This window comes from Strongylocentrotus purpuratus, unplaced genomic scaffold, assembly GCF_000002235.5.
Source record: "Strongylocentrotus purpuratus isolate Spur 01 unplaced genomic scaffold, Spur_5.0 spur5_scaffold_8, whole genome shotgun sequence".
In the NCBI taxonomy this organism is placed as follows: Eukaryota; Metazoa; Echinodermata; class Echinoidea; order Camarodonta; family Strongylocentrotidae; genus Strongylocentrotus; species Strongylocentrotus purpuratus.
The window spans coordinates 33,028,562-33,054,937 of record NW_022145614.1 but is presented as its reverse complement, the minus strand read 5'-3'; the positions used below and the strand labels follow the sequence as shown (position 1 = coordinate 33,054,937).

The following is a 26,376-nucleotide window of genomic DNA, read 5'->3' as shown; positions in this document are numbered from 1 at the left end:
GAAGGGTTAGGGTTAGGGTTAGAAATAATAGCTCACCTCTTTGAGTTGAGATTCAAAGTGTCTGATCATACATCCCATTCTCTTTCCATAATGAGCCTTGTTCGAAGGGAAGTCATAATGGATGATATACATGGCATCCGTTATCTCAACATCGTTGATTGCACCATCAGTCATCACTATATCACAAAAGAATTGAAATTAAAAGGGAAATAAAACACATCTTATTGTTTATAAGGTTAATGATTAATCACAAAGATTACATTGAATTTTGACAAATTGACTTTTACCCAGCATTTTCATGAGTCCCCCTAATTAGTGACTATATCAAACATACAAAGTGTTATACGTTGATAAATCTTCTAGTCTAATATACTATCCTACTGGTTGCAAATAAGGTCCTCCAAGCATTCAAGGCATCTATTAAACACTGCTATCTAATTACAACAGTAGTAGATTTAAGAAAATCAAGAACATAAGATAAACATAGACCAAACTTAAATGAGGAAGTATTATTCAATGGTACACTTGTAGTGGAAGCCAGTAGAAGCCAGGTGAAGAAGAGGCAGACCTGCTATTTCCTGGTTGAAAAAAAATCCATGTATGGACAGGGGAAAAAGCTGTCAGAGCAACAGTAGACAGAGAAGGGTCGCATAAATATGTAATGGCCCCAGCAGCGCAGCTAGCATCACCTGACTGAAAGAAGAAGACACTTGTATCGTGAGAACTTACCTAGGATTGGTATTGAGTCCGGTCTATGATGAGTGTACCATTCTTTCTTGATTCTCTCAATGCTGTCACTTGGCATGTCGTCTGTTGCTAGTAAGGTGTAGATGGACGCTGAGGTCAGAATCTATGAAAAGAAACAAGAAAACAGACAGAGTTTTATTCCAACTGCTGTCCGTCTATGGAACTCTCTCCCTGCCCGTGTAAGACACATTCCAGATAAAGGACTCAAACTTTTATGCAAAATACATGGATTCCTCCTTGATGTGACATAATTTTGTTTTTGCTTTTATTTTGTATTGGGATTAGTTTGTTCCTTTTTATTGCCTGTTTTGTAATCAGTTGTAGTGAACCACTTGATTGCACTGCCAGAGCTCTCAGTGAGAGTCTACTGTTCAGCACATTTTGCAACTTATACTTAAAAAAATTAAAAATCTGATATTAAAAATTGAAAGAATCATATCAATACATGCATACATTATAATAGTTCATATGCTCAGTGTTGTTAAATGTTAATATCTCACTGGTTTACAAAGTAAACATTCACTTTGAAGAAAAATCTTGATTACACGTGTGTGATTCATTCAAATTTAGTCATTTCTCTTCTACCTGTGACATCTCTTCATGGAATAGACCTTCTACATGTACCTAGGTGTACAAGTTTTCACCAACAAAAAATGGGACATTCACATAGAAAATGGCAATGTCATTGACAGACAAAACTACATTGACAATGACCTTGAGATTACCTTCATAAGTTCTGCAGCAGTCTTCCGATCATTAGCAAAGATGATTGATTTGGTTCCCTTCAGCATTCCTGATTGGAGCTTACTCAACATGACTTGGGTGCGCTGACTAGAATCCATCATTTCTATGTTCTATTCACACATACACAAAAAGAAAGCAAATAATTATAGTTAACCCACAGAACTTCATCAGAGTTTTCTAAAGGTCTAAATGAATCAACTTTTTCCCCTTCCAAAAGGCCATTTTTAACCAAATTTAATGCAAAGGTCTTTGTGAAGTGCCTTAATACAAATTATTTCATTCACCTGTTACATATTATTATATCTCAATAGTCAGAATGTGAATTGCATACAGTATTTGTTGCTAGGTAGGACAAACATTATGGCTGGCCCTACCTTACAAAACAGAGTATATCCAGTTTGCATTCTGACTAATGAAATACAATTATTCTTAATAGGTGAATGAAATAATTTGTATTGAGGCACTTCAGAAAGACGGTATGCATCAAATCTGGTATATTTGTATTATCCACTCTTTCATAGCTAAAAAAATATTAAAGAGTATCAAATGAAATAGCTGGATTGAAAATTACAACAACAACAAAATTAAGGACTCCTCCATCATCCCTCTCTATCACATGGTGCAGAGATGCCAACCCTATAGGATGGCTGTCAGTAACATTTACCACATTTGTCCGTAACAAATGGGGGTCTTTCCGTAACGCAAGACACCGCAGCATAATTTTCGCGGAGAACGTACACAAACACCCAATCATACTGCATTTCGAACCTACCATTTTTAAGTCCAAAATAAAGATGTGCATAAAATTTTTTTTTATAACTGTTTGCAGTCAAAGGATTTCCTCCTTTGGTACTTGCTCTTTTGAGTGAATCCATGATAATATTCAGGAAGAAAACACCTCGTTCAAGCGTCGAACAGCAAATTCAAATCCACAGTCAAATGGCAGAACTCGTATCCTACACACGCACACGTACACTCACCACTACCACAGACACACCAGCCCAGGCCGCTAGGCCCGGCGTTCATGAACAACAACACACCGTATACCGCACTTGCAATGCGCCCGCTGAATCACCGAAGTCTTCGCTACTATACTTTGAATGGGTATTGCGGGCGGGCGCCGCGCGCACGATCATCCACCACCATGCTCCCCCCAAAATGCACGACCGCACGTATACTAGAATCAAAACAGTAATGACGGCGGCCGTGTTGTTTCGGAATTAAACAAGATGGCGGCGGACGGACCATGTGCGTGAAAAATGCCTATCCAGTAGAGGTGTCGTGGACGAGTGGATATGTCACCGGACTGTGGATCACAAGGTCTGCGGTTCAAGTCCCACCGCGGCACTAATGTCCTTTGGCAAGACATTGATCTACATTTGCCACTCTCCACCCAGGTGTTAAATGGGTACCCGGTAGGATGCGAAAGCTAATGTGCTTAGATTAGCAAGTGTGCGCTTGTAAAAATGACGCCTGGCTGGAATGCTCCCCAGGGAGTGGAGAATGTGCATACATTGTGTGCGGGTAAGCCTGAATCCGATGACCGGGGTAATAATATATATATCTGTAAAGCGCTTTGATAGGGCCCTCCTGAAAAGCGCCATATAAGAAATAAAATAGTTATTATTAGTCAAATTCAGTGAACTTATGAGTAATTGCGTGCAACATGCAGTGCTGTGTACGGAGACTATGTGATAAGGCGGCATTCGCTATAATGTACTTTTATTTATCGTTTCCCGTAACCTTTTGATTGTTTACCGTAACGCCGTAACAAGAGCATTAAAACCGTAACAAATACGGCGAAACCGTAACGGTTGGCATCTCTGCATGGTGCATCCGCAAGCCTACTGTATATCTACATCACCATGCAGGCTGATACTTTCAAGCAGCATCTAACAAAATTTAGGAATTGCCAATTTGTGAACAGAAATAGAGATGATAAATTTAACTCTGCATTGCCAAATTAAAACTTCAACTTACAACTCATTGTGAAACTCAATTAATCAAGAGATAAAAGAGGTATTTTACAATTAACTGGGAGTAAATGTTTATGTTACAGGCCCCACATGAGGGTTTAGAGTGCCTGGTTACTCTGATTGTACATGATAGTAGGTTCTTTTTTTGGGTATTTTGTTGTTGTCCTGCATTTGTGTGTTTAGGGGTAGGCTTTCATATAAGGAATCCTTCCTTTCTGCCGATCCCAAATGCTCTCATAAATTGCCATTGAAATTTTCATCACTATCTTGTTCTTGTTTGTTTTATCATTCCATTCTGTATTTGTATGTTTTAAATGATTTTATGAAGAGTGTTGAATAAACTTTGAATTGAAGTTGAACAAGGGATAAGTAGTAGAGTAGTGAAGTACTGAAAAAACAGCAGTAGAAGAAAAAGCGGTAAGATAGATTTTTTTAAACAATTTACTGGTAAATTGTTATGTTCCAGGACCTACATGAGGGTTTAGAGTTCCAGGTTTATACAACATGGGAGTAGTAGAGGAATAGTGAAGTACTGGGAATATTAGAAGAAGAAAAAGCGGTAAGATTGAGATTAAGCGTTCACCTGTCGAACCCTGGCATAGACTGCAGCCTCCAGTTTGTGAGTAATGACTACAAGTTGATTGGTCATGTATGTCCGGAGAAAGGAACCTATGGCTGATGTCCACTCATTGGCAAAGACCAGCAGCTGCCTTGGAGCTGACCGCCTCTGATCAACCCTTAGTACACTCAGAAGCTCTTGCATCATGATCTTCACCTGGTCAAATAGAGACAATGAAATATCTTCATCTATGCCATACACAGATGCACAGGATAGTCTATGAGGGGTTTTAACATGTGACAACAATATATTTGAATTTTAGCTTTAAATTTGTTTACCTAGTCATACATTGTATTTACAAATGCTTCAAAATATGGGTGATATTACACGAGAGACCATGATAGAACCTAGAGGCCTTAAGCAAGGCTTGGACCCAGGCCACTAGCAATTTTCACACTTTGAAGACATACATGTATGGTCATAATCCTTCCAAGTCGCAATTCCACATGATTACATTTTTGTTTGTGGGCCATCCTGTATGGCTCTATTAAAGGAAGTGGAGTCAAAACAGTTATCATATTGGTGAAAGTCCCTGCCTATTGTTTCATGCCTTCATTTCATTTTTTCTGTAAACATGTTTAATACATGTACATTCATACAAGACCTTTTGTTTTAATGTGAACTCGAAAAAAAAACCCAGAAGTTTCAGAAGGCTTGTGAACATTATTTACCCTACTTTTCCAATACATGTAACAAGCAAATTTATCTCTCTCCATTGCCACATCTTCACCCATCTCTTCATACAAGTTGCACATAAGTCAGTTACAAAATAGACATGGAACACTTCTTGATTTACGGTTGAATTATCCTAAACATTCTATATCACTACACAGGGCATGATAAGGACTCAATCAAAGTAATGACCCAAAAATGCAATTCTTCAATATCGCACATCTCTATGCACTTCCAAATGATATTATTAACCTGACATTAGCTGATGCTATGTCAGGTAAAACACATAATTAATCAGGCATATTGAGTTGACAATTTTAAAGACAACACTTACCTCATCAAAGAAGTCCCTGAAAAGAATGTTTCCCTCATCAAAGATCTAAACAAATGTGAAAAATGCAAAGGTAATTACTTTCTTAGAATCAGGTCTCAGGTCACACATCATAAAGAGCACACACCACATACAATTTTGAAGATAAGTCAAGATTTATCCCAGTTATACATGAAATGACTAATAGGCAATTTACAATAAATTACCATTTTAAAATATAGGTGTACTTTCCACAAATGTAGAGTACAATAAATGCTATTATAAAATGGGTTCAAGAATGTAGCTAATGAGAAGCTTCGAAACGGATCATGTGCGCGCACCTCTCTAGATCCACCGACAAGACAAGGACCTAGACTAAAATTTATTTGGGACCTCTCTAGATCCACAGATGTTTTCACCAAAGGAATTCCTAATACACTATACTACAAGGAGTATCTCTATTTACACTCTTCTTCTGGGCATGCAATGATAACAGGAGAGATCTACATACCACATGACAGAGTCTGTTGAAGTTTGTCAGGTTTCTTTCTTTCATCTTCAACACACATGGTAAGGTGGAAATCAAGATCTGACAGCCATTCACCAGCTGGACCTGGAGTTGAGAAAAAAAGTTATTCAAAACTTTAAAAACTTCAATTTAATATGTAAATAAATGTTCTTTTTAATCATTTGTTTATTCAGCCCTTCATTTTAGCATTTCTCTAACATTACAATATAATTTAAATGATAAATATGCAGTCCAAATGGTATAACCTGAACTTTGTAACAGGGAAGGGGGCAACCCCCCCCCCCCACTCAGTGTTATTTATAGTACGCGTATGCATGTTCCCTCCCTTTGAAAGCACCCCCCTAAGTCTGGTGTGTAAAGTCAATACGGGCCAATTTTTTGTGTATTACGAGCCAGACTTTGTCGCGTGAAAAGTACCCCTTTACCGTAGTTTTTGGGAACATGAATACGGTCCCTTCGTTCCTGGAGTGGGGGGGGGGGGGGAGGCGGGGCATGATGCAATGGCCATCTAACACGCTTAAGAATTATTTGTTTTGTCTGAAACGTTCCAAAGCAGTTCAAGTTATGGACATTTCGATCCTTTCATTTTATGCTTAAAATGTTCCATAGTATCTTAAGATGGTGATAAAATGTGTAATGTGTGTGTCATACAAACCTCTTGTTGTTTCTCATTGTTACCCCCATATAGGAAGATGGTGTTGATTGACTTGCTTGCTGCTCTTACAAACTTCTCACACAGCTGACATACAGACTCTGCATGCTCCCAGGATGTACACAGAATCAATGCCAGGGGCTGCAAGATAAATAGAAGAAAAAGTTCAGATATGATGCTGTAAACCATCGCCAAAAAGAAGCAACAAAAAAAAGAGTCTTCTTGCATGTAAAGTGAACAGCAACTGCATGCAACAAAGGTCCTGCATGTATTCACTGAGGTCTGTGTTATAAGATACAGAAATGTGATGCGCATTACACTTAACGTCAGCATTAAACAAAACGCCAGGGTTTTGCTGCGTCTGAACAAGTTTTAAGAAGTCCATTCCATGTGGAGAGTACAATATCCAAACATTGCTTTTTGTGAGTGAACCGAGATGGTTGCTACAGCAATCAACGAGTTGAAGGACCGCAATGGCTCCTCGCTGCAAGCAATTAAGACTTAGTGAGTACTATATCCATACATTGCTTTTTTTGACTGAACCCCTTGACTACTAAGTTGTGCCATTCCAATAGGCTCAAACCAGGGACCATCTGGTTCTCTAAGGTTAAGATTTGAGTGTAGTAAGTATCCCCCCATCTACTAGAACCGGGTGGCCCCTCTATTAGGCCTATAACATTCATAGATGTCAGTTGTCAACATGTTATAGTGTCCACCCTAATATATAGTTGATTTCATATCAAAGCAGAAAACGAGAGAAACAGAAAAGGAAACATTTAGGCAAAATCAGAAAGAGAAGAAGAAAGTTTTGTCTTTTTTAAGTAATCAAAGTGTAATCAATCAAACATTAAATGAGTAATTTGTTGTACACACCCCATTGCCTGGTGGTAGGTTGGTGTATGTACTTGATTGGAGCAGCTGAGTGATGACCGGCAGAAGGAAGGCTAGGGTGTTAGCTCCATCTCTCGGAGCCACGCCCACAAGGTCACGACCTCTCAGTACTGCAGGCCAAGCATAGGCCTCGAGGAGACTTATGTTCATGTGTGTCTTTTCTCTCTGGTAAACCTAAATAATTAAATCAAGAAAATCCATTTATTAATCATTAATGATGTTAAATCAGCAAACATGATGAAGAATGTCATTGATGGGAAGACACTTAGTGACAAAAGAAAGACACGTCCCCTACTGAATAGAGATGGGTAGCATGATGCCCTTTTTTGGTTGAAAAATGAATTTTTGAAAACTATAAAAGAAACTATCTATGAAAAAGATCAGAGGAATTATTTCAAAAGGCATATAGTGCAGTATGGTATGTAATCCCGAAGGATTTTTGTGCCAAAGTTGATTTTTGTTGTTGCTGTTTTGGCTTCAAAAGGGTCCCAATTGGCCAAAAATGATGGGGTTCGAATTTTCAGACCCCTCCTTCATTTCCTGGGGGCTCCATATTGGGCGCCAAAATGGCTTATATAACGCGCAATAGGGAAATTCGGTGTCTTCGGGAAAATTTAACCCCATCAATTTCTGATAGCTTGGACCCCAATGAATCCAAAAATGCAACAAAAAAAAATCAACTTTGGCCCAAAAATCCTACGGGAGCTGTTTCAGTGACATACCGTACCACACTAATACCAAAATATGACTGTGTTACAAAAGAAATAGAGTAAACATTTTATTGGAGACTCAAATTGGCAACAAAATCTTATGACACTTGTTACTTGTTTCATCAGCAACAATTCTTTATTGAAATACTTTCTCAAATGATATTTAGTCAAAATGCTCTCCTAATGACAGTACTTTTATATGCAGAATATTAGGATCTGGCAATATCAATATGGGCAGAGGGGGAGGGCCTGTGTATAAAACACACTGTGGACAGAGGGTCTGTGTATAAAACACACTATGGACAGAGGGTCTGTGTATAAAACACACTATGGACATGTATTCCATCAGGAACCAATTGTAGGGGTGCTGTAGTCAAATGGTCTAATCACTAGACAGGGAATACAAAGGTCATGGGTTCAATTCCGGCCGTGGCTCTTATGTCCTTTACCAAGGCATTTTATCTCCATGGTTTCTTCCATCCAGGTATTAAAAGGGTATTGGGTAGGGTACAAACATCACTGTGGTTAGATTAGCAAACATGCCTATAGAAAGGCGACTAGCTGGAAAGCTCCCCAGGGAGTGGAGAATGTGAACTGTAAAATGCACAGTCATAATGGAATCTCACGACTATTAAAGCACTTTTGTCAGTTACGTTGTAACTACATGTAGTAAACCAGTTATAAAATTCAGTAGGTTTTATTATTTAAAAAAAAAACCTTGATAATCCAACTGACCTTCTTGATAACTTCTGGGAACGGAGCATTTTTGATTTGTCTGATCGGATCAGGTGGGAGGTCCCCATGCATGATCACGCCCATCTCGTTGCCATGGTGATGACTAGAAGATCCAGTACGAGGTTCATCTTCAGGGCTGCCAGACTTCAACTGCTTTAGAAGACTGAAATGTAAAAAAAGAATTAATTTGGTTCATTCATATGCTTATTTAAAAGAACGTGATATAATCATAGGACATGTAATGCTTGAGAGAACAAATCATATTTGGAATCCAATGAAAATGAAAGCTATTCTTACCAAGAATACTTGCATTACATATTAGTATCATAAATAAGGAAAGATTATAGTTTGAAAACAGAATTCAGTGATAGCGCATCGACTGGTTTTAGACCAAAACCAGCTACCATTATAAACCATTGAAAATCCGGCATATATCTTTAAAAATTGGTACTTATTACAGGCTTATTATTATCATGATTATTAAGTATTTGGCGACACCTGTCCCTTAAGATTTAGGTCATCCTTTATTTTCATCATACTCCTTAATTGTCAGGAAGATTTTGTGGGTTGACTTTCACGTTCTGGTAGAACACAATTTGTATTGTTTAAGGTGATTAGTACCACTTACAAGAGAAAATATAACCTGAATTAAGTAAATTCGAGAAGACTTATGTCTGTGGAATATGTAAAGTAAGCTTTCGAAAGGTCTGACCACTTATTACATATTATCAAGATAGGTGATATTATTCTACCTTTCTTGAATAATCTTAGCCCGTTCAGAGGGGGAGGATGTCGGTGTAGTCTTTGCTCTGACTGGTGTAGTAACCTCTCCTTCAGAAACATCCGATTGTCCACTCGTTGAACTCATCTTATTCCAATCAGATAAAGATGGACTCTGTTGAGATGCTCCTCTGTGGGTTTTGTGTTTCCATGGTAACTTAGAATCCCTGACTGGGGACACTAAAGTTGGAGGAGACTTGGTTTCTGATTGCCTAGGTGTCCTAACCTGTTTGGATGGTAACTCCTTTGGTCTTACGCTCACATCTCTCATGAATGGCTGTCTGGTAGTTTTAGAGATTACAAGAGGTTTGTGGATCCCTGGTCTCGGAACAACATTCTCATCAAGAGGACGAGGAGAAAGGGATGGCTGAGTTGAGCTCTTGGGAGACTTTGATGATTGAGATGATGGAGACGGATGAGGAGACCTTGATGGCTGGGCTGATGGAGACGACTGAGGAGACTTTGATGGCGGGGCTGATGGAGATGATCGAGGAGACTTTTCCAACATCCTTTGAAGATTAGCTGACTTCAAGATGTTTGATGGAGGGGAGGTTGTAGAGGAAAGAGGTGACAAAGGGCTCGGTGATCTGGTTCGTCCAACTTCGCTGGTCCTGACGAGTCCTGCAAGGCCACGCCCTCTGCCTGTAGAGGGCGTTAACTGTGATCCTTCAACATCTTTGGATGTACTGTCAGGACTCATCTCATCCTGGACCTGGTCCTGGACCTGCCCTAGTGAAGGACTAGATCCTCTGGCTCTTGGCGATCTAAGACGAACATCCTCATCTGGAGCGTGTCGTACCAAGATACCCCCAGACGTTCTCTGCGTCTCTCCATTTAAAGTTTGACCAGAAGGGCTCTGACCTCCTGGTGTCCAGGGTGAGGGTCCTGCACCGTGTATCTCTGTCTCTGATTGCTCTACCTCCGTGATACGAGGAGGACTGGAGATCTTAGGGGTGTATGTTCTAGGGGTCATAGGGCGAGAGCATCCACCTTCTGAGCTTCCTATTTCTGATACTGTCAACAACAAGCAAAAGATTCATTCATTAATGCATATTACTCTTAACATTTCTTTTTGTCTTCTAAAAACAAATATTTATTTACACATATATGTCAATGATCTTTTGAAAATTCGATTTAAATTTATCATGAAGTCTGTCAACAATATCATCTAGAATTCGCCTCACATTATGTGATATAACTTCAGTCTACAATCTCACAGATTTGCTTTGTAATTGAGACCAGTATTAAAAAAAAATCATAAATGAATCAGCCCAGTAAAGCAAATAAACGTTCATACCCTTGAAATATACAATTCCAGAAAAGGTATTGGAAGATCTTTAAACCCTAAAATTAGCTTTAAAGCAGAATTATGTGTTCAGCTCAGTCACTATATTAGTAATATTTATTTACTGTTTATTCAATTAATATTGAGATAAAGCAATATACACAGGAGAAAATCAAAAACTGCAATTACATCCATTAGTAATAGTGACATGAAAACCTAAAATTGACAGTTCAGTAAAAGTCACTTACCTTCATCAAACTCCCTTTCAACACTAACAGCATAACCCAGCTTTAGAAGCTCTTCATTCACATTCACCTGCAGTGACAAAAGGTAGTATTCACCATTTTAACAAAAGAAATGCAAGTGGTCTGCAACTCTGCTTAAATGATCACTTAGCATAATGAACTTTAAAGGTAAAGACCAGTTTTGGAAACGCCCCCTTCTCAAAAAATGAAATGGAAGCTCTTATTACCAATCATGTGAAAGAATATGTTTTGACTAATACGTGATCATACAAATTTTGCCAAGAAACCGCCTACTAATTGATATATTTGGTAAATTATTATATCTATTTGGACCTGATAGATATAACGCACGTGTCGCGCACGTGTGGGGGTATTCTTATATACATCTTTCTGTGTACAGTGCTCGTAACTTTATCAAGACTTGGCCAAATTTCTTATCATTTTGAAGATTCCAGAACCTTGCAGTACACACCAATACTTATATGCTAGATGATCAACCTTTTCTGATCGATTCCACAACATTTCTTTCACAATGCAATCGCATGATCATAACTGGTCTTATCTTTAAAAAAGAAAATAAAAGTAAGTAGCTTATCACACCACGTGTGAATGGTATAAATGGGCACCTGATATGCTGAAGTGCTACAAAGTTGGCCAATCAGGTGACCAGGATAAGAGCTCATTCACAAATGAAGTGGTAAACCAAGGTAGTTTTTTTTTTTAAAACCTTGTAAAAAAATGAATAAATTCAATTTCAAAGATGACCTATATCTGCAATGTATATTCACCTTACTATGCCTAGTTGTAATGTAAACAATGTAATTAGTTGACAACTAGCTGTGTGTAAGGTTTTATGAATATAGGTGCAAGATAACAACTACACATGAAGGGGTGGGTTATTCTACCTAATGTAAATGGTACTATTCAATTCAATTCAGTGTTATTCCATTCCAATATACCCTCCTGTTTGATTTTCTGGACTAGTTACAGCCTGCCTTACTTTATTCGTCATTATATTCTTTTCAAATGTGTAAAATTTGCAATGGTTTGTGTGTTATATATTTGTAAAAATGCAAAAGAAAAAGAAATCAAACAGAAATAAATAAATCAAATCAAATCATGACAAAATAACCGTATAAATCCAGTACAAAATAAGGTAAAATGATAGAACAATAAAGCGATACATCAGATAACAACACAAGATAGAGCATTATTGGATTTGGGTGGCCATAAAAAAAAACATGAGTTAGGTTCTTATCCTAACAATGATACAATTCTACCCAATACTATATTCTACCTTTGGAGCTAGGATGATCTTACCTGACCATGTGGTGTGTTCACATGGAGAGTAACAAAACGTGTATCCTTTTGACCAATCCCATGTATGTCCACCTCAGCTGACCGGTCTGTTATACATAACATAGAACAGGTGGATTTACAACTGAATTAAAGTATTTCTATGAAAAATATATACAAATTTGTATCAATTCTTAGGCCAGAGTCTGATTTCTAACAGGTAATAGACCAAACCAGAACTTTTATCTCAGGGTCAAATCATTATAAATTATCAAAACAGTTTAGGGAAAATTTCTTCTCTTTCATTCAAGGTACTAACCACTAGTAATACCATATGATTGATAGCTTAGACTTTATATGCATAGCATACTGTAATGAATTATATCAAGTAAAGTGTATCTACTTTTAAACAATTTGTACCTTCATAACTGAAAAATACATTTTTCATAATATGCTAGTATGTTGAAAGAAAAGATTATTGTAGTATTTCAAAAAACAGAAGCTTGCCTTTTTGTTTATTACTTTTTTAACAGCAATGAAACAATGACAGCAAAATATAAAGAAATTTTACAAGAGATAAAAGCAGGATAAAAGCATATTTACAATAATTGATTCCTTGAAATTTCACTTTATTAAAATCTAATATGGATTACCAAACAAGGGAAAGTTATCAAGTAATATACATAGCTTATGACCTGGGGGGTGTTTCATAAAGAGTCTCTCTTAAAAGTCTCTCTTAGTGTAAATCATGGAAAGTCTCTCTTAAGCTACCAGAGACTCCCGTGAAAATTTATTTTCCGTTTCATAAGGATCTTCGAAGACTCTCCTAGCGTAACCCTAGCGTAAGAGTGACTTTATGTAAATAAAAAATTTGCATATCATTTGCATACGTCAACAGCGAATAAAACTTCACTTCCCGCCGCTGCAAGACAGTGCAATCTTTTGGGTAAGTGGACTTTAAAATGTTATATAATTTCGTCTGTATTTCTGTGTAAAGTGTAAATGACCAGTATTCGAGTCCCTGTTATACTAGTAATGATTTATCATGTACATTTTTTAGAGAATTATAGCAAACTGTATCATTAAATCATGTTTTGACCTCATTATTTTTGCCGGCCGATATCGTCTGCAAAATTTGCTCGGTCCCAAGTGTGTCTTTTGGTGTGTGGCCTTAAGGCTAAAAAATCGGCAGTAGGGTCAACACTAAATTCCCCCTCGACATCGTACCGTCTATTAACAGAATCATTATCCTAATCCTCGGCACATAAATCTCTCATGCAAGGCCTTGACAGTATTTTTGATAGCTTTATTGGTTTGTCAAGGCCTTGAAGCAGCACTTTTCTTGGAAGAAGAAGAGCTAGAGCAATTGGAACATGCGCCTGAGCTGAGCTGGCTGAGTTGAGCTTAACTAGACTAGTCAAGCATATTGACCATTATAATTATTCTAGGTTAGATATGTTTGAGCTCTTTCGTTTGTACTCGTTCCTCTGATTTGGGTAGGGTCGGCTCCTCTCTAATTTAGAGACAGAAGCCGACCATAAAATGGCATAGGGTCTAGGGCAGATTAGCTCTGCAAACTCGGTGGCACGGATCTGACTACCAAACTTATGCCCAAATAGGGTCTAGATCTACTTGATTTTATCGGATGCATTTATACTCCAATATTAAGCCTAGCTAGGCTAAACGACATCGGCTCCACTTACAATACCAACTTGACTGTATAATCCGTTTAACGGTCCCTTTTCACGAAATTACCGGTATGGGTCAAAATCGACATCCATGTTGAAAATCTTGCAGCCGTATTTTAAACTCTCACTGTGCATGACGTCGTCTAAATCTCATCCCTTCTAGTCTACGCGCAAGGCAAAATGATTATGAAGGAAAAACTGATAACGTCATTACGAACTTGTAGCTCGTGCACAGCTTTTCCTTCATTATCATTTTGAGGGATGAGATTTAGATGACGTCATGCGCAGTGAGAGTTTAAAATACGGCTGCAAGATTTTCAACATGGATGTCTATTTTGATTAAAAACACATATGGTCCCACAACTTTGATCATTTTATCTCTGTCACAGTTTCAATTTTATGTCACTTCGACTCGGTCCAAGAAGATAGAAAGACCATAGGTCTAAATTTAAAAAATGATTTTCAATTATTTTAAAAATATTTATATCCTTTTCTTTTTCTTTCAAATAAAACAAAATCTAGGTGGAGAAAAGAAACGGGGATGCCCATGCCGGTGAGTAGGAAGCATCGACATTGAGGGCTCCGAAAGGACTGGAGAAGAGTGTAAGCGCAAATGGCAGAAGATTGAATCAAAGGCTCCGAGAGTACGAGCCTCAAGTTAACAGGTAATTTTGTTGCAATTAATCTTGTCGTATTATAAAGTTACAATCCAGTAGCGATATTATGTTTTGAGATGAATAGTAATTAGCATGAAACCAAAAGTCAATAATTTATAAAGTGCAGTTGAATGGGCAAAGTAGCGATTTCCTGCAAAGAACATGGAATGTGTATTTATGGCCATGTAAAGATTACCTGATTACTATTTCTTGGGAGTCAGTAAGGGGTCAAAAGTCACAGGTCAATTTAAATATGCCAAACTATCTTGTAACCATGATAATGTCAGATCGCTAAAGGCATCTTAATCAAGTTTATTTCAGGGATAGGAAGAGAACTTCCTCCTATATTCCAGCAGTGCCAAAAAGCATCTTTATCTTTATGCCTCCGATCTGAAACTTGTGCAGCATTATGTTTTCTGGTTGTCAGTTCATCTATTTGTTCAAACATCATTGGTTTTAAACTCGTGTTGTGCCCTTTAATTTCATTCTAAGCACCTGTGTATAAGCAAAACAGCAAAAAACAGAATTCAACCAAGCTATCAATTTGTGGGTATATGTATTTTGTAAATGTTATGATTTCCCCCCATATATATCTGAAGGAGGTAGACCAGCAACACCAATGTCTTTCATTGACTCCCTAGTCCTCGAGATGCTGGATACAGAGGTTGTAACTTGTTGACGGCATCTAGAGCTCACAGAGGCAGGATTTGTAAGCATACATATTCAATTTTGAAGTCATACCTGATTAAAAAATATTCATGGCCAGTTTTCTAGTTAGTTTAAGAAGCTGGGAATTCTGGGAGGTCATTGTGACATTTGTGATATGAGTAGATCATACATACATACATAGCCATACAAAGGAAACGCAAGCAGAATACTTAAAAAGTTATGGGAAAAACTGAAATGTTTGGGTTTAGTCTTTAGTATTTTTCAGTTTTTTAATGTAATTTTATTAAAATAATCCATAACATGGTTATGAATCAGTATAATTGTGGGACTAAATCTTAAAAGTTCTGATGATTTAAAAAAAAGCTGTTTTTATCTCTGTTTACTTTTCTGTGTCACATATTATTGTAGGCAGCTGAGATGTCCATCACATTTTTATATTTGAGTAAACATGAATCAATGTCAACATAGCATAAGTTCATCGTGTCAAATCAAATCCATTTAAACTCAGTTTTGCCATGAAGAACCATAATATTTATAGGGACATATAGGAACAACAATTTTGCATCTTGTTCCTGTACCTGTTTTTGTAATTACTGTGAGATTTAGTGCCGGTCATTATAGCATGACCTACAAAAGGATGGATGCAGTTCCTGACAAATTTAGGGCAGAAGTGGTAGATTCCCGCTCACACCCAAGCCAAGCTAACGTGTAGTTGCTCGTTACGAATCTTTCAGATATTGATCTGCATAAATGAATTTGTTTTACATACCCAATTTATACATATTTTTTTACATAGTTGATTTTATCTCGACAAAGTTTGTTAGATGATAACTCTTTTTTTTTTAAATCTCTTTTAATTTAAAGGACATTGAGGAGGATAATGCTGCTACCAGCATGCTGGAGGACGTCATTGGAGGTGTAGAGGAAGAGGAAGGGGCCTTGGATGAAGGAGAGGCAGTAGAGAATCTAGAAGAGAAGGAGGAGGGGGGGGGGGGGGGGGGGGGGGGGGGAGACGCTGCACAAGTTGTGAAGCGTATTTGTACAGCCGAGGCTTGTTGAAGTGGGGGAAGAGCGGAATTTGAGCTTGCAGGATATCCTGCATGTGCTCCAGGAGCATTTGTATTTTTAAATTGTTTTTCATTGTTCTTATTATTTGTAAAGGATTTTGAAAACAAATGTTTTCTATGACGCAAGATCAAATTTGGCTCTTCCTTCACTTCGACAAGCCTCCTGTTTTACCAATACAAAAATTGAATGTTGAGTACATTTAAAAAATGATTTTAATTCCCTCGGCAATATTCGTCTTCATACACAATCGTTTCAAAATAATTTTGCAGTAATGAGTTTTAATGACATCCGCTTTAACCTCAGTATACAATTTGAGTGCAATGCCTTTCCAATTTTGAGGGAAATTCCTTGATAGAAGTTCTTTGCCATAAGAGTAAACTTGATGAAATTTTTGAGCCAAAGATAAGTAGATTGTAAATGAGAAGCGAGGAGATTTTTTTTTTTTGTGTGGTCACTTTGGTCTTAATATTTGAACAGGGTTTTTCTAATGCCAAAGAGGTAGCCTTGGATTATCATCTAATTGGGGAAAGGGTGTTTAAAAATGAGGCCCACTACCTGTAATGGTTTCCCTGTTGCAGGCAAAAACAAATTCTATAGATCATGAGTTACACCACTTTGTATTTTCTGTCTGCTAAAGAGACACAGCACCTTTAAAGTTGGTAGCCCTCATTTGCACACCCTCCCCAAAATATAATATTGCATGGGTAAAGCTCTTTGGCATGAGAATACACGATACACTCCATGGAATTTGATGAAAGGAATGCAAATGAGAGCTGCTGCCTTGAAGAGGAGTTTTTAGTTGGTAGCCATTAACTACGTGTTAACTTTATATTAAAATGAGCTGGGAAGGACACATTAGCATTTGTACACATCAATATCCTGCTTCTTGTAATGGCCAGCATTAAAGTGATTCAGTCTGTACTCGGCACAAAACGACTGTCCAGTACAAGGGTCTGAAATATCAGACTATTTTGTAGTTGTTATTTTTCCTTCTCCACTTGTAGATATAACTCCACCTTGAGGCTAGTATCAATTCTAAACTTTTAAGAGGCGATTTTAGTTGGTATTGCTCTTCAAACCATAAGATTTGCACCATACTTTCAGAGCAGTTTTTAGATGCTATTACCTCTTGTTTACAATCTGATTTACACACAATTATATTTTCAGCCTACAAAAGGGACAGTTACACTGTAGGTCATTATCAAGCAAAATAAACACTAAGATAATTTAAAATAAATACAAAAATTGTGTGGAATTATTTTAAAGTTTTTCCTGTGCATTTACTGATGAGATGTACAACTTTAATATTTGACAAAGTACATAAATACTTTAGTACATTGTGTTGATTTACCTGTGGACTTGCTGTTTTACTGACATTTTGATGCAATAATCCTTGTTGGAATTTACATTATTGAATGTTTATTTTTTTTATTATGTTTGCTTCAATATAAAAATGTATATTTATTTGTTCTTCTTTTCATTCAGATATTTTAAATTAAAATAAGATATTTCATTGTGACATTTGTTACTTATATACACCATTGTTTATTTTAATACCAACGTAAATTATTCTCAGTTGAGTTATATTTACTGCCTTAATGTGCTATAAATATCTGAAATATATCTGTTACATCCATTCGAATTACAAGTGTACTGCCTTCAATTTTTTTTCTTGAAATTTAAGTAGTAATAAATAATATGTGAAAGATATGTGAAGACTTTGAATACTTATGAGAGGTAAAAGTCTCTCGTAACTTTATGAGAGACTTTTGACTTAAGAGAGACTTTTATGTGTAGACTTTGCTTTATGAAACGGAAAAGTCTCTCATAACTAAAGTCTCTCATAAGTAGGACACTTAAGAGAGACTTTGGGGTTTATGTCTAGACATAAATTCTTTATGAAACACCCCCCAGGAAACCAATACTTTTCATATCTCAAGTGTTTCATTCATCCTCTTTAAGAGGAAGCAAATTTGAAGCAAGATGAAATTGCAAGTATCTTGCTACATTTATCTTTTAACTAACATTAGTGAAAAGAAAGAAAAAATCAAAAAGATATCCCATCTTCCACATTGTTGCATGTAAGATAAAATTGCATTGATACACATGTACATGTAAAGGCAGGGCAAAGGGGAACCCCTTCATAGGATGAATAACTGTGTTTTTATTTCATAATTTTTTATTTTTCTTTGCATTTTACTACTTCTAATGCGTATTATTCTTATATGTTAGTTTTATACTGTTTTTACCTTTGCTTGTACTTCTAATGCGTATTATTCTTATATGTTAGTTTTATACTGTTTTGACCTTTGCTTATGAGCTTTGGTGATATTCATTATTTTTATTTCGTGTTTTACATTTTTATTCTGGTCAGGACCATGATGTAAAACAGATTTTGTATCTACAATGTATATCTGATTCTTGTTATCCTGATAAAATATATTCAATAAAATAAAATAAAAATAAATTTAATTTCAACTGTACTTTGATTCCAATCCTCTATAGGTTATGAAAACTTAACCTACCTTCAACAATGTTCATGAAGAATTCCACTGCTGCTATATCCCATTTCTCTGCTGGCCTGTATAAAGACATTCAATAAAGAGAAAAGTCAGAATTCCAAATCTCTCAACTTCTCAGCTTTAAAGCAATAAAATACTGCTCAATACCAAATTTTCTTGTTGGTTATGCCATCTCTTAGATAATAAAAAGAAGAAAAGAAAACCAAGCATGAGAAACAACATGCTTAAAGCAAGAGAAACATACAAAGTTTGAAACATTTAACATTATTACAAAGCCTCAGAATATTTTTTTTGTATTTTAATAGATTTAGTGATACATAACATTTTCTGAGCGGCAGCTAACCAATTCTCGCTACCCCAAATAGCGATTCTGCCGAGATCCGGGGAAAATCCTGAAAACCAAAAACAGCTTCCTGTGCAGGCGCTATATTACTAGGCGCGATAGCGCAAACGTAAAACGCCGTCGCCACACAACGTGTATGCACCGAATATGTCGTCTGCTCGGTCTTGTTTTTTTTTCGCAAATATTTCAACGTTTATTTGAACATTTCATTCGTTGTTTTTTGCGTCTTTTGACATCAGTGACGATGGTTTTCTTTTGTGAGGCTGCACAGTGCTGGGCTCATGATTCCAAGCGTAAGAACCCTGAAAAATGGGGGTGGATGAAGGCCGTGACTTGGGTGAAATTTCCCAGTTCGTGATCACAACCCTCTCTTTCACGGTAGAGTTTAACGGCCTTTTGTGCTAAAGTCACTAATTCTGCCCGAAGCTTTCCATTGCATGGTATTCCTCTGTCCGTTAAGATTCCGAAACTGTTTTTTTATCCATTTTGTGGTCGACGAGAAATACATGAACTGAGTGTTGTCTCTACACTGTTTACTGTATCGTCTGCTCGTGATTGTGACGCTGGTCGCTACATGCACAATTTTAAGACAATTATTTTTTTTTTACTTTTAGATTAACAAAAAAAAAACATGAATAAAAATAAAATCTTTCCTGTAAACTATTTTTGGCTTTTTATTGTATATTCAAATTGAATAAAAACAAACTAAATTTAATGCATATATTATAATCTGTACAAATTACACTGATTGGCATCGATTTTAGCGTGCGTGAAAACTCTGCACAGCGAACACAGGCGCTAGCGCCAGCGGGATGGGACTCTATACCGGAAGTTGTAGTGACGACCCGAGAGAGTGAAAATTACCTCGTCTCGCGAATTTCGAGATTTTCGTACCTATTTAGGGTAGCGAGAATTCGATCGGCCCATTAGGGGCTGTCCTTATGGGGACTGCTGGTGTGACCAGCTGTCAACAATTATGTGTTGATACCTGATATGGCTATTGTACGCAACACAATATAGTACAGAGGGAAATGGAAAAATTCAAGGAAATTTTGTTGCCACTTGGTGTATTAAAATATGATCTTCTTATATAACCACCTCTTTTTTACCTCCCCTTTGGAAATGCCACTGGTAATAAGATATTTTCTGTTATTTTTTTGAACACTTTTATGACCCTTTGACTTTTGATGTTTAACTCTTCCACCCAAATCAGTCCATACATGCATGCTCTATACATAGTACAGACTTGATCCAAGTTTGGTTAAATCTTCCCAATGGTTCTTGAGTTACAGCGGTAACGGAAAGCAGGATGGATAGACAGACGACAACCGAAAACATAATGCATCCGCCATCACCTTTGGTGGCGGAGGCATTAATAATGTTTCCAGGTGCTTAATTCTACAAAAAGCTATCACTCATGATATATTATTACCCCAGTTCTGCTTGATTTTCTTCAATGGCGACATGTAGGGTAGTGGGTTGTAGACCGTGGAGTCTGAAAGGTTTGGCTTGTGATGGAAACATCTTCAGTTTGGCTGGAATCTCCTTCAATCTGTCAATACAATAGGAGTGAAAGGTCAGGTCAGTAGGTCAAAGGTTAATTTCTTCAATGTAAACTGACTTACACTGAAAAAGCTAGGATCCAGTCATGGTACCAGGTTTAAAACAATGGTGTGACACTATTTGGGAGTGTCGTGGCCAAGTGGTTTAAGGCGCCTGACTGGAGATGCAAAGGTAGCGGGTTTGAATCCCGACACGGCACTAATATCCTTTGGCAAGATATCAACCTGCACTTGCTACTCTCCAGCCAGGTGTTAAATGGGTACCTGGTAGGATGCGACCGTCATTGTTGGTCAAACAGTTTTTGAGCGTCAAGTAACGCCTGGCAGGAATGCTCCCAGGGAGTGGAGATTGTGCACATAGTGTGTGCGGGCAAGTACCGAATCCAATGGCCGGGGTAATAGTACATCTGTAAAGCAACTTAGAGGCGTTTGTATTAAGCGCTATATAAGCCGAATATTATTATTATTATTTGTTCAAAATTTTGAGATTATTACGTTGTCTAAAATAACAGAAGTTTAAACAGCCAGTCACTCTCTCCCCTTTTCAACACACACACAAACACACAAGAAAAAAAAACACACTTATGAATATGAATTGAAGAGAATAGAAATGACTTACCTATTGATTGGAACCAGGAATGACTCTGCATAATCTACTAGATGACACCTAACAATATAAACACACACAGAATCATATTATGATCAATCCAAGGAGTTACTCAAACATGTCTAAATCAGATCATGTCAATCATACATGTACATGTAGTAATAGGTGAATTAATTCTTTCTTTTATTTCAATAGAAACATGCCTGTACATATATAAAAATGAAGAATATTTTAAACATTGATATCTACATGTAGTAAACATGCTTCGGAGTATAACATAACTTAGTAGGTATCATTCTTTGTACAATGCAGGTTTCTGTGTTTTCAATATAGCTTACATGTCCTTCTACAATACAACAAATGTATTTACAGATCATGAAGTACAGTTACACTAATAATAAATAATAATTGATATTCTAATAGAGCATAAATGCACCACACAAGGTTCTTAAGGCGTTCCAATATTATTTTGGCTTTGCTTTAAGCTACCGTTTGCTCACAGCATTCAAGGAATTCTTTTCTATCGGTACCCATATAACACCTGGGTGTAGAGTGGCAAATATAGTTTAAATGCTAAAGGAAATTGGTGGCGCTGCAAACCATGTGATCCATACTCTGACGACGTATCCATGACACCTCTACACTAGTTGCTTCAATCTTGCATTCAGTTTATCATGTAGTGTTTTTTTATAGTCCCAAGACCTAACATATATCTCTCTCCAAAAAAACACAACACTACATATATACATGTAGGGAGTTTTAAATTTGTTAGAACAAAGACATGATCATTATTAAAGAGGTTTAAAGGGAGATGGTCATCAGTTTCCAAATGCAGAAGATCATAATTCACTGACACCATGCAGGTTCGGTTGAAATACTATGAATGGGTGTACACGTCTCACACACAGCATAAAGCGCCTCAAAAATATGCATTTTCCCCAATAAACTGTAATGATATAAAAACCGTTAGGATAACGGAAAATTGATTTTTATTTCCAATCACATATATCTTGATAATCAGACAGGCGATTGGTTTGTAAAGGTCATGGGGTTCCTGACTGACCTACAGGTTTATAATTATCATTGCAGCATGAGCTAAATCCCGGATTTCATTTCAGAATCTGAGACAATGCTACAGAGTCACTTTAACTTACAAAACCCTAAATTGAAAATAACTTACAAAGCTTTTATTGCATGAGCTGTCTGATAATTGCTGAGAACCCTAGCTCGGTACCATTTACTATCACTAGGCCTCTGAGCTAGATACATCTGTAACAAAACAAAAAATAGTCTTGATTATTCATCAATGTACAGATATAATACTCATAATGTCAGTTGTTGTGATAAAATTCAACATTTTGAGAGATTCATATTATAATGAGATTAATTGAAGTGTTATCAGTACACTATTGTTCCAACCCATTTGATATCATTTGAGTTTGTTAAAACACAATTGTTATAGCCTTCAATCTGAGTTATCTTGGACTTAGTATTGAACAGGTGAAAACCTTACCCATTCAGTATCAATCTCAACAAGATTTAAAGACTAGAAACTATGAAGAATCAATATAACTAAAGGGACACATGAAAGCAAGCACTGTAATGATTTGTTCTGCATTTTTCAAAGCCTTGCATTCTGACCATCCAGAGATTTCTTTTCTTTTGTTGATGCATTCTACAGAACCGATGGAATAATATAAAAGAGGAAAAAAATCATAGCGCGAAATCTCATGAGTACTTCCAAGAATGGAAGAGAGAATAAAGCTAGAAATGCAAAATCGATCAACTAATGATACGACAGCAATAAGAAGCAAATCCCTTTCACATATACAAGATATCTTTCATCTCATTCGATTATGAAGGTTAGAATTGCATTTCAAACCTGTGAAATATAAGACATATGATAGATTTTATTGAAATCTAGCAATATATTCAGCACAGTCCCTCGTGCACACATGTGTGTACAGTACATAGATGCAAAGTTTGTCTACAGTAAGTGGATGTCAACCTTCAAGTTCAGTAATTTTGAGAGATTTTGTACATGTGTGTGTGATATGATATTCTAGCAAAATATTTAAAGGATGTTATTAAGTTTTTGAAACATTTTTAGCCCTTATCTTCCATGTACTTGAAGAGAAGAGTTCTATGTCTCTATACTGTATCAAAATATAAGCTTGGAATATTACTTATAGCGAGACATTTCAGTTTAAATACGCACTCAGCGAGCAGTAAAATGTCTTGTTGTGTAGACTAGTTTTAAAAGGACACATACCGGTAGGCACTCGCATAAAATGGGGCGCGCACAGAACCTAAATCCGACTTGGGTCCCCCCTTATACACAGGGTTTGATATTGTCCTTTAATTTCTTCCTACTCCTTCTCTGTTTACCTATAGCCAAGCAAACTCTCTGGGGTTGATTTGTATACATTCCAGCTTTACACAACTTAGTTTCCAGGTGATTGGTATGTACACTTTTAAGTGATTCAATGGCTTTAGGGAAAAATACACAGGGGCTCGGGGCAAATAAGCCCCCGAAATGCCCAAAAGAGCCCCGAAAAGTCTTAAAAGATCCCCAAATTTCACATAGAGTTCAATGCAAAAGTAATTAAAGAGTTTTATTTTCATGCAAGCAAGCTTGAAAGGTAGCCCCCGAAATTTTTAAAGTAATTTTTTCCCTGAATGGCTTTGCTCCTAATGGTAGTTTAGCCGTCTGTATCAGCATTCTAACCCTGGCCTAGTACATACCTTGCCCTTGACGGGATTGTTAACATGGTCTATGACGTATTGGTCTGACGAGCAGTAGTCCTCAATCTCATCACATAGTTCCTGGAACTGAATGGTCTCATGAGATACTCCTGGTCCTAGCACCTCCTTCCCCCAGAAATGGAAGGGGTCATCAATCTGTAAATGAACATGAAACATTCTTCTTCAACCACATATCATGCTTTCATCATTTCATGAATATAAAACAAAATTATTTATCGGATTGCAATCATGAATGTTCATCTGTATTGGTAATAAATTTGTCATGATCATTATTTATTAAAGTCAGCACTCCGCTCTTACAAGGGATTACTGACTTTCGTGCCATGACACTCCCTCCCTCACTTTACTTCTTCTTCTCTATAGCATACTCCTCATTTAAACCAACCTTACTGCTCTCTTTCTTCAACATATCTTTCCATGAAGATGAAAACTTTGGTCTTCCCTTTCCTCTTATGCCATCCACTTCCAGATCCCACTCTTTTTACAGAGTTCATCATCTTCCCTTCTCAACACATGACCCATCCAGTTCAATCCACTTCTTTTTACCACTTCCACCAGTTTCTTCCAGGCCTAACCTTTCCTTTCCTTTGTCTTTCAAAGTTAACCAATTGACAACTTAATACTCATATTCCCCATAGGTCCAATGCAGCAACCACCTGGTTCCAGGATGCATCGGGTTACATTTGAAATTCTCAGATTGGAGTTAAACCAAAGACACCACAATGATGAAGGTCATGAATTGGTTAAATCAAGTTATGTTATGGCAAGAGTATTTGGGAGTCATTAATAAATGAACCAGCAAAATAAAATACTGAGTCAGACCATATTCAGTTTCTATTGGGGAAAATAAAATCTACTGAATCTCCAAGAGTGCAAAATCATTAATGAAAATAATGGTTTTACAACTGTGAACTGACAGATTGCATGTAATGGGGTTATTAATGAAATACTTTCAAAAGATCTACCCCTAAGACTGTGAGAGGGAAATGTATTAAAATAAATGGTCCTCCTCAATCAAACTGAACATTCTCTGATCTCAAATTCCAAATAGGACGATTTCCCAGGAGATATTTTGGCTTCAGCATGCAAGATTGGACGATTTGGAATTCTACCAAAATAATAAAAATATAGAACCAATTTAATCAACAAGAGGGGAACTCAAAATGGGCAAAGCAAATCATTTTAAATCACATAGTCCAGCACTCATACAAACTGATCAAAAGAAAAACTGAAGAAAAAGGTTATCAAATTAATTTATTCATAAAACAGAAAGAGAAGAGAGAAGAGAAAAAAAGACAGACTTACCTTTAAAATGGTGATGTTGGTCATCATTTTAGCATCTATGGTTGCATTATCTGGATAAAATGTAAAGATACATGCAAAGGATATTAACTCAAATTGTGTGAAGTCACATTAGTTTTAAAATTGCTCTCCTTTAGTTTTAATGATAAGGCTATAGATCTAGGCCTAGCCTAGAGTACATAATATGTACAGCCAGGCATGGCACGCAATGAAAAGGGCGTTGTTTGGCATTAATCAAACAAGAAAACAAATTACAGCAAATGTGCAATGCCAACCTCCTTTAAAAGTGACATAATAACCATCTTGTTGATTGGGTCCTTTCACCAGGAAAAAGAAGAAGATCAAAAGGCGTAGATATTGAATGCTTCGAATTCTGAAGGCTTTCCGCTCGGAATGAGGTTGCTGCCTTGCATCCACCGCAGAGCCTCTGGCGTCGAAGACGGCTGTGCTCTGTTAGAATTACTAACATTGCTAGCCCGTCGTTGAGCTTTTTATCTCGAGTCTAATAACTCGAGAGATATGTAAATGAATATACTAACCAAAAAAAATATCGATGGTTCCCTTTCTTTACTTTTCAAATTATGATAGGTCAAATATAATTTGAGTTCTGCTTACCGGATTTTGCCGGGTATTTCCCATGATCTATCAAATTTGGCGTGCACACACGTGCAGGTAGTATGAACGTTGTTGTTGTTGTTGTTCTTGTTCTTGTTGTTGTATAGAGCATGCGTATTTTACACTGAACTCTACGTGTGTTAGTTCAGTGGTATTCTTGTGTCTCGTTTATTTTTTCCGAAGGAGTACACTCCTTGGTGTAGGCATGAACCTCTATTAGGTTCATGGTGTAGGTCCATGGTCTGACTATTTCTGTAATAGTCGGGGCGTGTTTGAAGACAGCAGACAAGCTAGGGAGAGGGTCGAAAAGTTGCTAACATGGTTCTCTCTCACCAACCTCTAAATAAAAATCATGAGGCACATTTCGAATAGAGTCTAGATTTGAAT

The 26,376-nt window shown here is 37.0% G+C and overlaps 1 protein-coding gene and 1 long non-coding RNA gene across 2 annotated transcripts; one reads left to right on the top strand and one right to left on the bottom strand.

Moving 5' to 3' along the window:
* Position 1: 1 nt before the first annotated feature.
* On the bottom strand, positions 2 to 26,079 carry LOC105444112 (putative ATP-dependent RNA helicase TDRD12). The gene is made up of 19 exons (XM_030975410.1): positions 25,990 to 26,079; positions 25,378 to 25,427; positions 24,052 to 24,207; positions 22,487 to 22,575; positions 21,319 to 21,366; positions 20,570 to 20,689; positions 18,798 to 18,853; positions 12,216 to 12,301; positions 10,899 to 10,965; positions 9,338 to 10,379; positions 8,586 to 8,748; positions 7,123 to 7,314; positions 6,253 to 6,390; positions 5,580 to 5,681; positions 5,093 to 5,137; positions 4,051 to 4,242; positions 1,473 to 1,601; positions 730 to 850; positions 2 to 176 (listed from the first exon to the last, which is right to left on the bottom strand). Exons 2-19 carry the CDS (start codon positions 25,402 to 25,404, stop codon positions 19 to 21), a joined length of 2,931 nt encoding a protein of 976 aa, XP_030831270.1. The 5' UTR covers positions 25,405 to 25,427; positions 25,990 to 26,079; the 3' UTR covers positions 2 to 18.
* LOC115920203 lies at positions 13,031 to 17,914 on the top strand. The gene is made up of 4 exons (XR_004062248.1): positions 13,031 to 13,137; positions 14,402 to 14,544; positions 15,135 to 15,244; positions 16,069 to 17,914. It is a non-coding gene; the product is annotated as an uncharacterized LOC115920203 (long non-coding RNA).
* Positions 26,080 to 26,376: the final 297 nt, after the last annotated feature.

Excerpts from the sequence above, each read along its gene's own strand:
- LOC105444112 (XM_030975410.1), bottom strand. The coding sequence starts at position 25,404 with ATGATGACCAACATCACCATTTTAAAG. Across the intron at positions 10,380-10,898 it reads TGAAAGGGAGTTTGATGAAG|TATCAGAAATAGGAAGCTCA; the intron begins GTAAGTGACTTT and ends TGTTGTTGACAG. Across the intron at positions 1,602-4,050 it reads TCTATGCCAGGGTTCGACAG|AACATAGAAATGATGGATTC; the intron begins GTGAACGCTTAA and ends ATGTGTGAATAG.